Raw genomic sequence first — 16,635 nt, forward strand, 5'->3', positions numbered from 1 at the left:
ACGCCATACAGTAACTAAGGGGTAATCAAAATTAACAAATTGTATTGCCTTGCTAAGACCAGTTAATTCTTAACTTGAAATTGCTTTAAAAAAAGAAAAGAAAAGAAAGAAAACAACTGTGAATGTGTGGAACTGCAGAATACATGGCCACTAGCAGATTCTGGTGCCACAGCCTGATCTGTGCTGGGGCACCAGCAGTTTTACCCACCATTGTTTTGCACCATAAGGGCAAAATGCACACAAGGGAAGAGCCAAGGAACATCTTCCTGTTGTTATGAAAAGAGTCTTGAGTTCTCAAACTTCCTTATAGGTCTTTGGGTATAGCGAGGGCTACAAAAAAACCATACTCTGAAAACGCCTCATCTTCATTGTTCTTGGTCTTTCCATTTCCATAAAATTTTAACATGATGTAAAAATTCTTTTAAAAGCCTCAATTTTTACACACACACACACTCAAAACCCTGCTGAGGTTTTATTTGGAATTACATTCATATCAAGCTGGGGAAAACACATACTGCCATGATATATCCTGCCTTTAATGAAGTTGTACTTTAATTCCTTCAGCAACGCTATGGAGCTTCTATGTAGAGGTTTGATACATTCTCTTTAAACTCATCCCCAGGCATTTGATGCTTTTTGATAATACTGTAATTTAATTTTAATTCAGTTTCCTGATCGATCCCTCTTCACATTTATACATAAAATGGATATAGAAATTGAGACAATAAGAATTATAGAAGAAAACACTTGAGAATATGTTTACCATCTTAAGAAATCTGTCTACTCTAAGACAGTGCCATTTGGATTAGTTTTTGACTAAGTGCTCCTTCTGAGTAACAAACTATTCTTATTCAAGTTTCATTCTGGTCCTTCAACTACATCAAAGTTATCAGGCATGTTTGTTAAGTTCTAAGGAATGGAATTTCTCAGATTTCATTTAACTTTTCTCTACTTCTGCTGTCACATCATTCATTCTGCAAGTATCTGTCTCCCCCACTAACCAGGGCTGAGGCTATAGCTCAGTGGTAGAATGCCTGCCTAGTGCACATGAGGCCCTGGTTTAATCCCTAGCACCAAACAATACAAGAAAAGAGAGACGGGGGGAGGTTAACAAATCTAGAACAAGCAAAGATTAAAAACAGCACAGTGAAGATAAGCACTATTTAACAAGAGATGGGTATACACACAGTGGTGTGGCCTCTCAGTCACTTCAATTAAATTGCAGCAACATGATAGCACCCAGCAGTAAGCATACTTAGGATTCAAAAAGAAAAATGCATTAATGACATACAAAAATTTTAGTCGTTATGTTTATTTTTTGATACTTGGGATTGAATCTAGGAGCCCATTACAACTGAACTTTATCCCCAGCCCTTTCTATTTTTCATTTTGAGATAAGGACTTGCTAAGTTGCTGAAGATCTCACTAAATTGGTAAGGCTAGCCTTGAACTTCTGGTCCCCTCCTGCCTTAGCCTCCAGAGTAGTTGGCTTTACAGGCATTCACCACAGCACCCAGCTTGTAGTACTTCTTGATAGAGGACTATGGCTATGTATGGGGATCTTTTTTTGCATTTTCCACAGTTCAACAATTACATTGCTTCTATAAGAAAATATATTGAGTTTATTTTTTAAATTTAGTATGCTAAGGGAATAGTAAAATGTACATATTCATAACATACTATAGTGGGAATATAAAGTAACAAAATAATTCTTGAAGGAAATTTAGCATTTCATAACAAAAATGTTTGAAATTTATACTCCTGAATTAGAAAAGTGCTATCAAATGGTAATGGTAGTTAATGTCACTGCTAATACTGAAGAAGGCAGCATTAAGAGGACTTTTTAGATGGATGAATGAGGTGGCACAGACCTTGCCACTGTAATACTAGCCACTCAGGAGGCTGAGGCAGGACAATCAAGTTTGAGGTCAGCCTGGGCAACTTAACCCTGTCTCAAAACAGAACAAAAAAGGTTGGGGATATAGCTCAGTGATAGACCAATCCTGGGCTGAATTTCCTCTGAGAGGTGTGAGGGGACAGGGGAGACTTACCAGTAAATTTCTTTTCAGTAAATTCTCTTCCTCAGAATCAGCCATGTTGTCAGGCAAAGAAGGGGACAGAAATGAATGTAAAATGACATTTTCCAACTGCACAGATTTTAAAATAATACCTTTCTAATTATATATCTGTGCTTTTGTTTCAGAAAAACTGGAACTCTAGAAAAGTATAAAGATGAAAGTTGCTTGTACTTTCCGATATTAAAACAATCCCACAGTGAACATCCTCAGATACTGCTGCAGTGCGGATCTGAATGCCCCCTCCCTCCAAAGGCTTCTGTGTTAAATGCTTAGTTCCCAGCTTGGCGCCAATGAAAGGTGATGGAACTGCTGAGGTGAGACCTAGAGGGAGGTTTTAGGTCATTGGGGGCATGCCCACAAGGGGGACCAAGGGACCCTGACTCACACTCTCTTCGTGTCCCAGCCATGAGGTGAACAGGCTTTGCCCTACCCCATGCTCCCTGCCAAGATACAAGCCCCAAAGCAATAGGACCAAACGATCAGACACTGATACTTCTGAAACCCTGAGCCAAAATAAACCTTGTCTCTTTAGAAGTTGATAATCTCAGGTATTTATCTCACTAATGGAAAGCTAACAAAGAAAACTAGATCAAGAAATAGGGCTACTGCTATGAGCATTCTTGACGGTGTGTGTTATGGCTAAGACATTAGGTGTCCCCCAAAAATTCATGTGTAAGACAATTCAAGAAGGTTTAGAGGTGAAATGAGAACCTTAATCCAATCAGTGAATTAGTCCCCTGATGGGATTGAGTGGTAACTAAAGGTAGGTAGGTTACAGCTGGAGGAGGGATGCCTCTGGGGTTTATATTTTGTCCCTTAGTCTCTTTTCTCCTGATTTTCATGTCCTGAGCTGCTTTTTTCTGCTACATTCTTCCACTTTGATATTCTGCCTCATCTTGGGCAAGAGTAATGGAGTCAGCTGGCTGTGGACAGAGACTTATGAAACTGTGAGCACCAAATAAACTTTTCTCTTCTAAAATTGTTCTTGTCATTTCTTTTGAGCACTGTGGTAAAAAGCTGACCATACATTAAGTTCAGAAGCCTTTGGGATTGGTTCACAGGTGGACTTTGGAATAGAGAAATCCTAGAACATGAAGCTTAATGGGTGACCAGAAGATTGATAAGAATCCAGATAGTAAAGGCCAGACTGTGAAGCTTCAGAACGAAAGGAGAACTCTACTAGGAACTGGACTAGAAGCTGCTAGTATTACACTATGGTAAACAATATGGCTACGATTTTCCCATGCCATGAGATGTTGTGGGAGACTGAGTTTAAAAGTATTGAACTAGTTTAGCTGAGAAAATTTTAAGGCAGCAAAGTGCTCAGCTCACAGCATGTTTGTTATTGGCTGCTTTTAGCCAAATTTACTGTGAGATCCGAAGCAAAGAGGAGTGGTACTGAAAGATTTAGAAAACTGGCCAGAAAAGGAGCGTACCCAAAGGAGCAGGCAAGGAAGGTGTAGTTGCCAAAGAGTTCAGAAATGTTAAAAAGAAGCCAAAGGGGATGGGGCTGTACCTCAACTGTACACTAGTTTGGTCAGCATGCATGAGGTCCTGAGTACAGTCCCCAGTATATGTCCCCCTTCTCCTGAAAAAAGGAAACCAAGGATTTTGCACCAGGATAAGAAGTAAGCCTCAAAGGCAATTAGAAAGTAGCAAGACCTCACTGATCACAGATTCAGGGTGGGAGAAATGCAAATTTGTTTCAAAAATGTGACAGGGCAGTCTTATGAACAGAAAGCCCCCAGACCCCCAGATTGCCCAAGACCACCTTAGGCTAGAAAGGCACTCAGAAGTCACTGTGGAAGTGATTCAAATGGATCAAATGTAGCCCAAACCTGCAGCACACCCTGGTGTCTTCCACGTGATGCTGGTTTTGCAGATATGCAAATATAAGATTTAATGGGGTTATATAGGTGACCACTAAGATTTCAAAGGAAAGCCTTGAGAGACCAGGCAGTGAGGGGCAGTATCAAAGTCCCTGTAAGGAACCCCTGACAAGGTTATGTGAGAGTAAAGTCAAAAATGCAATGGAGCCCAGCACACACCTGTAATCCCAGTGACTCGGAGAGCTGAGGCAGGAAGATAACAAGTTCAAAGCTGATCTCAGCAGTTTAGCAAGGACCTAAGCGACATAGTGAGACTCTGTCTCAACATTTAAAGAGAAAGAAAAAGGTTGGTGATGTGGCTTAGTGCTAAAGCAGCCCTGAGTTAAACCCCAGAACCAAAACAAACAAACCAAAAACAACTGCGATGAAGATCTGAAGAAGGAAAAGAAAACAGGAATGTGGAGCATCTATCAGGAGAAGCTGAAAGCAGCATGCTAAGCCAGTCCAAGAAAGTGGCCCCGTGGACTGCAATCAGCAAAACCATAGGAGTGGGGCTGCCCAAACCTTTGGGAGCCCACATCCTGCCACAGTGAAAGCGTTAGGATCTAACGTTTACCCTACCAGGTTCCAGTCTTGCTTTGGTCTGATCCTCCTTGCTATTTTCCTGTCTCTCTCTTTTGAAATAGATATTTTACCCTAGGCCATTTCATACTGGCTATATATAATTTCTTACTGACTTTCATGGGGGTTCACATCTAGTTTGCCTTGAAACCCAGAGGAAGAAAACTTTGGACTTGGACTTTTAAGCAATGTCGCAATAGTTAAGACCAAACTCTTAGATACACACACACACACACACACACACACACACACACACACACACTTCTACAAACTTGTATGAGAACTTCTGAACAATGAAGTTCTAAATTAAGGACTGCAGAATCAAGGACATACAATTTACAATTTGACTGCTTTTCTGATTACATTAACACTCTAAAAATAAAAGCAACTATGTCCCTCCTCTCACCAATAATATTTCTTCCCCTATACAAATCCTGTTGGCTGAAAGCATTTCCATTTCTCCTTTTCTCATAGATGCTGTAAAATGTTCATCAACTGATTTTTGTTTGGTGACAAATAGTATGTACACAAACCAGATTTCCTACAGAGAAGCTTGTATTCCAAATAGGTAAACTCTCATTCTAATTCTAATGAGAATTAAATGAACTTTAATTCCAATTTTAAATTATAATCTAACATTTCATTTAAGAAGAAACTGCTCTTGTAAAAACTTTAACTTCCTTAAAGAACAAAAGTTAAACAAAATGAAAACTGCAATTTTCAAATTCTGAATGACTATTGTGTACAGTGTTCCACAGTGGATAGGGACAAGATAAACTAAGACAATTACTTTCAAGAATCTTACAATCTAAGATGAAATCTTCTATGAATTTTACATTCTCACCAGCTGCTTAAGAAATTTTCAAAACTGAATTAAGGCTGGGTTTGCAGGTACACATCTTAATTCTAGCTACTCAAGAGACTGAGGCAGGAGTATCACAAATCTGAGGCCAGCCTGGGCAACTTTGAAAGATTCTGTCTCAAAATAAAATATAAAGAGCTGAGACTGTAACTCAGTGTTTACCTAGCATGTGTGGGTTCCTGTGTTCAATCCCCAATACCATATTTAAAAAAAAAAAAAAAAAAAAAAAACCTGAATTAAGGCAGTTTCATGTTTTAGAGGAGAGAACACCATATACGAGCAACACGGCATCCTTAACTCAAGAAAAAATTCACTACAAGTTGACACTATAGCTGTTTTTTTACACAGCAATGGTGATAGTGAAGGTGATGCTGGTTCGATCTGTATTCTAGAATCCTAATCTGAACTATCTATAAGGAAAGGAATACTAAAAATTTCTCTGAACACCCTTGTCATTATGAGACTGTGCATCTATGTCTTTAAGATCTACCCTACCACTAACACCAAATGCTCGTTCTGGAATAGCTTCTCAGACTTTTTTTCAAAAAGCATACTCAGGCTGGACACACCCGCTCAGCATGTGCCAAGGCCCTAGGTTCCATTCCCAGCACCGACCAAAAAAATACTGCCACGCTGGCCCACTGTTCAGTATCCCCAGTGACTCAGGAGGCTGAGTCAAGAGAATTTCAACTTCGAGGACAGCCTCAGCAACTTAATAAGGCCCTAAGCAACTTATCAAGACTGTCTCAAAACCAAAAATGAAAATAAAGGGCTGGGAATATAGCCCAGTGGTAAAGTACCCCTGGGTTCAATACCCAGTGCCAAAAAAAAAAAAAAAAAACTAATAAAAAAATGTAATAGTATTTTTAATTTTTAAGTAATGAGATAGACAGGGCCCCCACAGTGGTGTTCTGAACTAGGGCCAGGTCCACCAACCTGGATATAAGTTTCTCCACCACCACTCACTCCTTGAAACAAGATAAACTTGGAGAACAAATAATCAGGTCCAAAACACCTTACTGCAGAACAAACTGGGACCAATAACCAGCAGGTACCTAAGGAATAAGATACACTAAAGACTCACTTCAAAGGTTGTGGTCCAGATCTCAAAGTTGGCAAGTAGGAAAGAATTGGGTCATTTTAAATATGACTAACAGTTGCACCAGAGGCAGGAAAGAGGCATTAATCATTGTAGGTACCAATACTGTAATTAGCTGCTATTTAAAAGTCAAACTTTATACATTCTAGATACATAAAAACTAACATTAAGGCGGGGTAGTGATGCATTCCTATAATCCCCTTAACTTTGGAGGATGAGGTAGGAGGATACCAAGTTCAAAGCCAACCTCAGCAATTTAGCAAGATCCTATCTCAAAATAAAATAAATAAAAACACCAGGGATATAGCTCAGTGGTAAAGCACCCTTGTGTTATATCCCCAGTGCCAATAATAATGATTATTATTTTTAATGTATTCTTTTTAGCTATAGTTTTTAAAAACACAAATATTGGACCATACAAAAGATAGACCCATAAACTCAGGAAGCAATCACCCAATCAAGAAGAAATTTACCCAACTAGGGCTGTAGCTCAGTGGCAGAGCACTTGCCTAGCATGTGTGAGGCACTGGGTTTGATCCTTAGCATCACATAAAAATAAACAAACAAAATAAAGGCATTCTGCCCATCTACAACTACAAAAAAAAATTTTTTTAATACTATAGGATATCCATCAATCCATATGTGGAAAAAATGAAATTAGATCTCTCTCTCACCTTGCACAAGAAAGTCAAATCAAGGGCTGGGGAGATAGCTCAGCTGGTAGCTTGCTTGCCTCACAAGCACAAGGCCCTGAGTTCGATCCCCAGTACCACAAAAACAAACCGAACAAACAAAAAAAAGTCAAATCAAAATGGATCAAAGACGAGAATTAGACCAGAAATCTTGCATTTGCTAGAAGAAAACACAGGGGCAAGACTCCATCATATAGTGCAGGCACCAACTTCCTCTACAAAACTCCTAAGGCCCAAGAAATAAAACCAAAAATCAATAAGTGGGATGCCATTAAATTAAAAAGCTGCTGCACAGCAAAGAAAATGATTAAATGCATGAAGAGAAAGCCTATAGAATGGGAGAAAATCTTTATCAGCTGCTCCTCTGACAGAAGATGAATATCCAGAATACATAAAGAACTCAAAAAACTTTACACCAAAAAAGCAAATAACCCAATCAATAAATGAGCAAAAGACTGACCAGGCATTTCTCAAAAGAAGAAACACGTGGCCAATAAGTATATGAAAAAATGTTCAACATCTCTAACAATCGGGGAAATGCAAATCATAACAACACTAAGATTTCATCTCACTCCAGTCAGAATGGTAAAAATCAGGAACAATATTATGTTCACTATCAGGAACATTATTATTCAAATAATAATGAAGGCTGGTGAAGATGTGGGAGAAAAGGTACATTCATACACTGTCAATGGGACAGCAAATTAATACAACAATGTTGAAGAGCAGTATGGAGATTCCTCAAAAGATAGGAATGGAGTCACCATATGACCTGCCTATCCCACTCCTTAGTATTTATAAAAAAAAAAAAAAAAACCCACTAAAATCAGCATAGTATAGCAATACAGTAACTTCAGTATTTCCAGCAGCACAATCCACAACAGCCAAATTATGGAATCAGCCCAGATGCCCATCAATAGATAAATGGATCAATAAAATATGGTGTATATATACACAATGGGGTTTTACTCAGTCAAAAAACAGAATAAAATTATGGCATTTGCCAATAAATGGATGGAAATGGAGTGCATCATCCTAAATGAAATAAGCCAGATATCACAAAGATATAGGGAAGATCACTAGAATAAAAGGAGATAAAGAGGGAGGGAGGAGAGTCAAGAAAGGGGAGAAAATACAGAATGAATTTAACAAAATCATGTTATATGCGTATATGAATATACCACAGGGAATTTCACCTTTATGTAACTGTAGAAAGTGCTAATCAAACAACAACAAAAAAAAAGCCAGGCACAAGGTAGGAGGGCTGCAAGTTCAAGACCAATCTCAGCCAACTTTAGTGAGACCCTGTCTCAAAATTTTAAAAAAAATTTTTAAAGGACAGATAATGTAGTTCAGTGATAAATACCCCCGGGATCAATCTACAGTACCAAAATAATAAGAACAATAATAATAATAAAATAAATAAACAAGTGAAAAAAATCAGTAGAGAAAGGAAAATAGGGGAAGAGAAAAGGAAAAGGAAAGGCAGGAATAATGGGGACTGAAATCAAACTCCATGCATATACGATTTTGTAATAATAAACCAAACTAGTACATATAACTCTAATGCTCTAATGAAAATAAAGTAAAAAAGCTGGACACAGGGGCTGGGGAGATAGCTCAGTTGGTAGAGTGCTTGCCTTACAAGCACAAGGCCCTGGGTTCAATCCCCACCACCCAAAAAAATAAAAATATAAATAAAAAAGCTGGACACAGTAGCACATGCCTATAATCCCAGCAGCTCGGAAGGCTGAGGCAGGAGGATTGCAAGTTCAAAGCCAGCCTCAGAAACTGAAGGAGGCCCCAAGCAGCTTAATGAGACCCTGTCTCAAAATAAAAAAATTTTTAAAGGGGGATGCAGGAGTGAGTGGCTGGGATGTGGCTCAGTAGTAAAGTGCTCCTGGGTTCAATCCCTGGTACAGAGGGAAAAAAATATTTCCCAGTTTCGACTATACTACTACCATTACAACATTTTCTTTTAGTATAATTGTAAAGTTTTCATGCTTAAATAGGTTTTAAATTTAGTTCTATTTGAACTAAGAATCTATATGGAAAAATTAATTATGTGAAATAAAAATTCAAAAAGCTGCTTGGGCTCTCCCTCTCCTCCTCCTTTCTTCCTGTAATCTCTGAGTGTCAGCCCTTTTTATTTACTGTTTACTTTGTGACAAGGTCTCACTAAGTTGCTGAGGGCCTTGGTAACTTGCTGAGGCTGGCCTCAAACTTGTGATCCTCCTGCCTCATTCTCCAGAGTGGCTGGGATTACAGGTTTGCACCACTGTGCCCATTTAAAATCATAATTTTTTTTTTTTTTTTTTTTTTTTAGTACCAGGGATTGAAATCAGGGGTATCTGACCACTGAGCCACACCCCAACCCTAGTTTGTATTTTTGTTTTATTTAGAGACTCTCACTGAGTTGCTTAGCATCTCATTTTTGCTGAGTCTGGCTCTGAACTCAAGATCCTCCTGCCTCAGACTCCCAAGCTGCTGAAATTGTAGGCCTGCACCACTGCACCACTGCATCAAGCAAGACATTAATTCTTAAAAACAGGATCCACCTTAGATTTTTACCTCCACACAGAATCTTATTTACAACTGCCTGGATTTTCTTACTTCGATGTCTTGGTAAAGACAGACAAAAACATAAGATCTGATCTTTAAAAAAAAAAAAAAAGCCTGATCTGAAAGTCTTGGCATTCTCCTATGACATGGGCACAATTCTCCTATGACATGGGTGCGATCCAGATTTACTTCATAAATAAACAGTCCCTCCATTCAAAAAAACACAAAGCCAGATGTGGTGGCACACACCTGTGATCCCAGTGATACAGGAAACCGAGGAAGGAGGAAATTCAAAACCAGCCTCAGCAACTCAATGAGACCTTGTCACAAAATAAAAAATAAAAAGGGCTGAAGATGTTGTTCAGTGGTTAAGTGCCCCTGGGTTCAATCCCCAATACCAAAAAAAAAAAAAGAATTACTGCTGGAACAGTGGCACACACACCTATAATCCCAGCTACTTGGAAGGCTGAAGGCAGGAAAATTCCAAATTTAAGGCCAACCTGAGTAACTTAGTGAGACCCAGTCTGAATATTTAAAAAAAAAATTTTTTTAAAGGAATGGGGATGTAACTTAGTGGTAGAATGCCCTGTGTTCAACCTACAATACGAAGGAAGGAAGGAAGGAAGGAAGGAAGGAAGGAAGGAAGGAAGGGAGGGAGGGAGGGAGGGAGGGAGGGAGGGAGGGAGGGAGGGAGGAAGGAAGGAAGGAAGGAAGGGAAAAAAAAAAAAAAACAAAGTAACTGGAATCGTTCTATCATAAAAAATTCTATAGATGAGCCTGAGTCAGGCACTGTGGCACACAGTTGTATTTCTGGCTAATCCAGAGGCTGAGGCAGGAGTCTGAGGCTAACCTGGGGAATTTAGCAAGACTCTGACCAAAATACAAAGAACTGAAGATGTAGCTCAGGCTTGCCTAACACATGCAAAGCTCTGGGTTCAATCTCTGGTAGCACAAAAAAAGGAAAAAAAAAAAAAAAGTTCAATAAATGCTAGAATTATTTAAGACCAAATTCAATACACATGAGCTATATAAAACCTGGGCTATATATAAGACTGAAAATAGGAGCCTTAAAATCACAAAGCGACAATGTTGAGAAATAAGGAAGGAGGTTGCTGCTAAATAACCAGCATATCAACTTTCTCCAACTGTAAGCAGCCTTCCTCAAATTTACAAATGTTCACCTACTTATGGATGAATACAGAATGCAGGTACGCAGGTACATTTGTGAATCAGATGACACTAATTGAAAGACACTGAATTGTTGCTCTGTGTAAGAAAGTCTAACAGTAAAGTATGAGTCATACACCCCCCATAAAGACTGAACACAGAAAAATACAGTCTGACTACAGGTCTAGCAGCTGGCATAACAATATATGCTATAGAGCTTTAAAATATGTATAGCATATAATCTATTACTAAATGACCTAAGGCACTTGCATGAAGGAAGTGTGCTGCCTCTCTCCTCTTCCCCAACCCCCAAAAATGACCTAACGGGATTCTCACTGGTCAAGCAAAGTCTCACAGGCAGGAATGAGATGAATCACCAAGTCTACCCAGAAGAGGTCTAAGTCTTATTCATTCTTTCTCATTTCCAGTGGAATCAGAAGGAACAAAGACTTGCCTCCTGCCACATTAGGAAGGGTGCAGCATGCACTGAGTATTATAGTTCATTGAGTACAAAAGACAGCAAAAATGCCTGTCAGGTTTTCTCCCCTATGTTCAAAGTGGCACCAAGAAAATTCTAGGCACTTGATAATGTCCCTGAGAACAAAAAATCAGTATTCACCAAATTACCCCTCTTTGCTGCCAAAGAACAATGGGACTTCAGTAATTTTCTCCTTTTAAAACAGAAATAGGGCATGACTTCAACATTAGCAAAATATCAAGACCACTCCAATGTACACTTGTTCTGCATCGGCATGTGGGCTGGCTAGTACAGTTCTGTGCCTTGGCCAGAGCCTGCCCCAACTCCATTCTGTTATTTGAAAATGAGAGCCACAATGAGAAGGTGTAGCTCTGCACTACTCCCTCTTAGCTAGGGCAAAAATAAATGGCTTTAAAAGTCTATGTCTCTTCACTATAATTCAAAGGAATTATTACTTGGTAATACACAGCCCCAGGTCCTTATCTTACTCATTAAGCACTTAGAAGTTTCCCAAACTAAAAGATTCTCAGGAAATGTGTTCAACAGAGACTGAAGAGGACTGGGGCTAAAGCTCAGTGGTACAGTACTTGCCTAGCACACATGAGACCCTGAGGTTGATCCCCAGCACCACAGAAGAAGGAAAACAACTGACCGAAGGATCGTGTATACTAGGTAAATTCTATATTCCACACAGGAGGGTATGGATAATTAAATTTCAATATACTCTCCCAGCCCTTACAGAAGATGAAAAACACTAGTTTTTTTTTTCCATTCCAGGCAATCTGTTAAAGGAAAGCAACATTACTTGTAAACAGATTCCAAGCTATCAGAAGGGTAAATTAAAAATATACTTGTGTGTTTTGGATACATTCTTTAAACCATTTGTCAGATTCTTGTTCTAGCATGATTCTTATGATTAGCCACATAATTTCAAGATTAAAATGAATCTTTATGTTCAAAGAGCTTGTTCCAGTAAGTAACAAATATATATGACTCTTCAGCATTGATTACTTGTACACATTTTCAAGAGAAATCTCAAAAGCCAGGGTATGTCTGTAATTAATCCTAGCAGCTGGGGAGAATGAGGTAGGAGGATCACAAGTTCAAAGCTAACCTCAGCAACTTAGCAAGGCTCCAATCAACTTAGTGAGACCCTGTCTCAAAATAAAAAAAAAAAAAAAAGGGCTGTGGATGTTGCTCAGTAATAAAGCACTCCTGGATTCAATCCCCAGTTTGAAAAAAAAGAAAGAAAGAAAAAGAAGAAGAAAAAGAAAAGAAAAAAAAAAAAAGTCAGTATGTTTTCATGTTCTTTGGGCAAAATTTATGTCCTTATTTTTCTTTTCTTAAAATAACTTTACTAGTCAGGTATGGTAGTGAAGACCTGTAATCCCAGCTGCTCAGGGGGCTGAGGCAGGAAGATCGCAGCCTCAGCAACAGCAAGGGGCTAAGCAACTCAATGAGATCCTGTCTCTAAATAAAATACAAAATAGGGCTGGGAATGTGGCTCGGTGGTTGAGTGTCCCTGGGTTCAATTTTCAGTACTCCCCCCCCCCAAAAATAGCCTTATTAGTTAAAATACTCTCACATTACCTGATATGATTATATTTTCCAGGAAAGAATATAAGTCACACAGAAAGTACTAACTAGCCAACCCAACCACAGTGCCTTTAAAAAACATAAATAAAGTCATGACAGGGTGTTTACAATAAGGGGGTAATCAAGTTATTTCTGAAAAGATTAAATAAAAAAGAAGTATAGTATCTTTGTCCTTCCTATCATGGAAGATTCACATCCACTTCTGAAAAGAGTTATATGCAAAGGTGTCAAGTTGGGGGTGCGTGTGTGTGTGTGTATGTGTGTGTGTGTGTGTAGGTACAAGAATCAAATTACAGCTTTAGAAAGACTGCAAACCTGTCTGAAACCAAAAATGCAGACTTAAGTTAAATCCCAGCAATGGGAATAAAGAGGAGGGAACAATTATTGAAGTAACTGACACATTTTCTTTTCATTTATAAACTCTTTTTATGATCGTCATGACCAGCTATAGCTGGAAAAAAGGAAAAGAAACTATGAACTAAATTTAAAGGATTTTTTTTCCCCTAGTACTGAGGACTGAACCCAGGGGTACTTTACAACCTAGCTATATTCGCAGCCCTCTTTTCTTTTTTCTTTTGAGACAGGGTCTAAGTCACTGAGGACCTCACTAAATTGGTAACATGTGATCCTCCTGCCTCAGCCTCCTGAATCACTGGGATTATAGCATGCGCCACCATGACTGGCTGAAGGAATTTTTTTAACCTACCTTAAACACAGCACTCCCTCCCATGTTTCACCCTGAACCTGGCTGCTCCCTGCATACACCCCACGCTCATCTCTTCCCTCTACCTGGTATGTGTCCCACATTCTCATGAAAGGTGAGTAAAGACTCTTTTCTAAAGCTTTCCTGCCTTCTGAGTTCAAACATTTTGTTATACCTCCAAGACGTACTTATTACAGACTGCACTGAAAAATAGCTCAACTCTATCTATGGTTAAATTCTGTCACCACCAGTAGATCATGATCCAGTAAAGTCCATCACCATTCCAATACAATTCTTAAACTATAGAGACTGAAATTTTCATCATTTTTGTAGCCTATCAATGCACAAAGCAAATGCCAATAAATGAGTAATAAAAAAATATCAAGTTTTCATTCCAGAGACTCTCAAAAAGAAAATAAAAAGCCACATATCCTAAAGGCCAAGAGTCACCTATCTACAACTAGATCTTGAGTTCCAGCCTTAGGGTTCTAATTACTACATATATACTTTGCTAGGAATCTGGAGAAGATCTGTGTTTCCCAAAATGGTATGTGCTGGACACTGTTCTACATGAAGGTTACAGATACTTAAGTAAAAACTGTGAAAATCAGAAATAAAGTTAAAAATGGTTACATTACTGCAGAACTTTAATACGCTAATACACACTTTTAATTTCCAGATAAAATTCCATTATGAAGCCTTTAATAAACAAGATCCTGGAAAGAGTTTGTAAAATACTTCAAAGAAGTCTTTGGTTTTGGTCACAATGTTACTGGGTACAATAGATTAACTTCTAAAAAAGTTCTTACCTGATATGCTTTGCAGGTAAAGATTCAGTACTTGGCGTGACATAAAGAGCTTCCCTATGTTTCAACTGATGTTTCTGTTTATCAGTCAAGTCAGCCTCAACTGTTGTTTCAGATTCTTCTTCAATTTCTTCTACAAATAAAATTCAAAGAATTCATTATTACTGTCTATTTGGGTATTAAGACAGAATTTAAAAGATAGGTCAAATCAACATTTATTCAATATTCTCTTCAAACTAATCAATTTTAGATTTACATATTAAATTTATCACTTCAATTACAACCATAAAATTAAGTTCTTTGGGCCTCAAAGAAGAGAAACTCCAATTTAAAAATAATAACCAGGCTGGGGTGCAGTTCAGTGGTAGAGTGCACATCTAGCATACATGAGGCCTGGGTTCAATTTCCAGCACAACAAAAAATAATTAAATAAAATAAATAAAAATGAAAAATGGCAGAAGGAACACAAGCATTCATCTCTCTTCCTCCAACAAAACTATAGCAAGATGATAAAATGTATTAACATTTCAATGACAATGAAAACTGAAGCAGAGAAAAGAAAGAATTTTGACCAAGCCAAGCACAGTGGTTTACACCTGTAACCCCAACAACCAGGGATGCTGAGGCCAGCCTCAGAAATTTAGCAAGGCCTTCAGTCAAAATAAAAATTTCTCAAATAAAAGTAAAAAGAACTATGAAATACAAAGGGATGGAACACTTACAAATTCACCCTATGCAGCCAGTGTCACACTCACCAAAACCAGATAAGGAGAAAACTACATCCCTGATGAAATTTCCTTCTGTTGTCTGAGGAGAATTATCACTACAGATGATATGATCCTATCCTCAGAAGACCCAAAAAACTACCACAAAAGACTTTAAGAGCTAATAAACAAATTCAGCAAAGTAATGGATTACAAAATCAGCATACAAAATCAATAGCTTTCCTATATACCAGTAATGAATCTAGGGAAAAAAAAAGGAAAAACAATCCCATTCACAATAGCTTCAAAAAAATAAAATACCTAGGAATAAATTTAACCAAGAGGTGAAAGAGCTCTACAATGAAAATTACAGAATATTAAAGAAGACCTTAGAAGATAGAAAGACCTCCCACGATCATGGATAGGCAGAATTAATATTGTGAAAATGGCCATACTACCAAAAGCAGTATACAGATTTGAAGCAATCCCCATCAGGATACCAATGACATTCTTCACAGAACTAGAAAGAAACAGTCCTAAAATACTTAAGAAATAATAGAAGACGCAGAATAGTCAAAGCAATTCTAAGCCAAAATAGCAATGCTGGAGGCAACTCAATACCTGATTTCAAATTATACTACAGAGTTGTAGTAACAAAAACGTCATGGTACTGACATAAAAATAGACTACACAGCCTGATGGTACAAAACAGAAGACCTATCGACAAACCCACATGATATGGTCATCTGATCATTAACAGAGGTGCCAAAAAATATATATTGGAGAAATGACAGCCTTTTTAACAAATAGTGCTTGGAATACTGGTTATCCATATGTAGAACATGATACTATACCCTTATCTCCACTCTGCACAAAAATCAACTCGAAATGGATCAAAGACCTCAGAATTAGACCAGAAACTATGTAATTCCCAGAAGAAAATGTTGGGTCAACACTCCAACAAATTGACACAGGCCACGACTTTCCCATTGGGACCCCTAAAGCTCAGGAAATAATTTCAAGAGTTAATAAACAGACAGCACCAAATTAAAAAGCTTCTGCACAGCAAAAGGAACAATTTGAAATGTGAAAAAAGAACCTACAGAATGGGAGAAAAAATTGGTAGCTACTTTTCTGAAGATTAATATCTAGAATATATAAAAAACTGAAAAAACTTAATGCCAAAAAACAATCCAATTAATAAATGGCTGAATGAATTAAACAGACACTTCTCAAAAGAAGAAATACAAATGGCCAACAAATATATTTAAAAATGCTCAACGTCATTAGCAATTAGGGAAATGCAAATCAAAACTACACTGAGATTTCATCATACTCCAGTCAAAAAGGCAGTCATAAAGAAAACAGTAAGTGTTGGGAGTGACCAAGGAATGGGAGGCAGAGAGTAAGGAGGGAAGTACTGGGTAGTGATATTGGT

General features: G+C 38.1%; 1 protein-coding gene across 1 annotated transcript in view; it reads right to left on the reverse strand.

Annotated features, from left to right (window-relative positions):
• Nucleotides 1-13,419: 13,419 nt before the first annotated feature.
• LOC306643690 (metastasis-associated protein MTA3-like) overlaps nt 13,420-16,635 on the reverse strand; it is a gene marked incomplete at its 3' end in the record, with an annotated part of 37,720 nt that continues 34,504 nt past the window's right edge. The window contains exons 4-5 of the mRNA XM_079109928.1: nt 14,497-14,626; nt 13,420-13,435 (exon numbers count right to left, since the gene is read on the reverse strand). Coding sequence (XP_078966054.1) covers nt 13,420-13,435; nt 14,497-14,626 — 146 coding nt within the window. The remainder of the gene's footprint in view (nt 13,436-14,496; nt 14,627-16,635) is intronic.

The sequence above is a fragment of the Sciurus vulgaris genome (genome assembly GCF_902686455.1).
Source record: "Sciurus vulgaris genome assembly, chromosome: 14".
Lineage (NCBI taxonomy): Eukaryota > Metazoa > Chordata > Mammalia > Rodentia > Sciuridae > Sciurus > Sciurus vulgaris.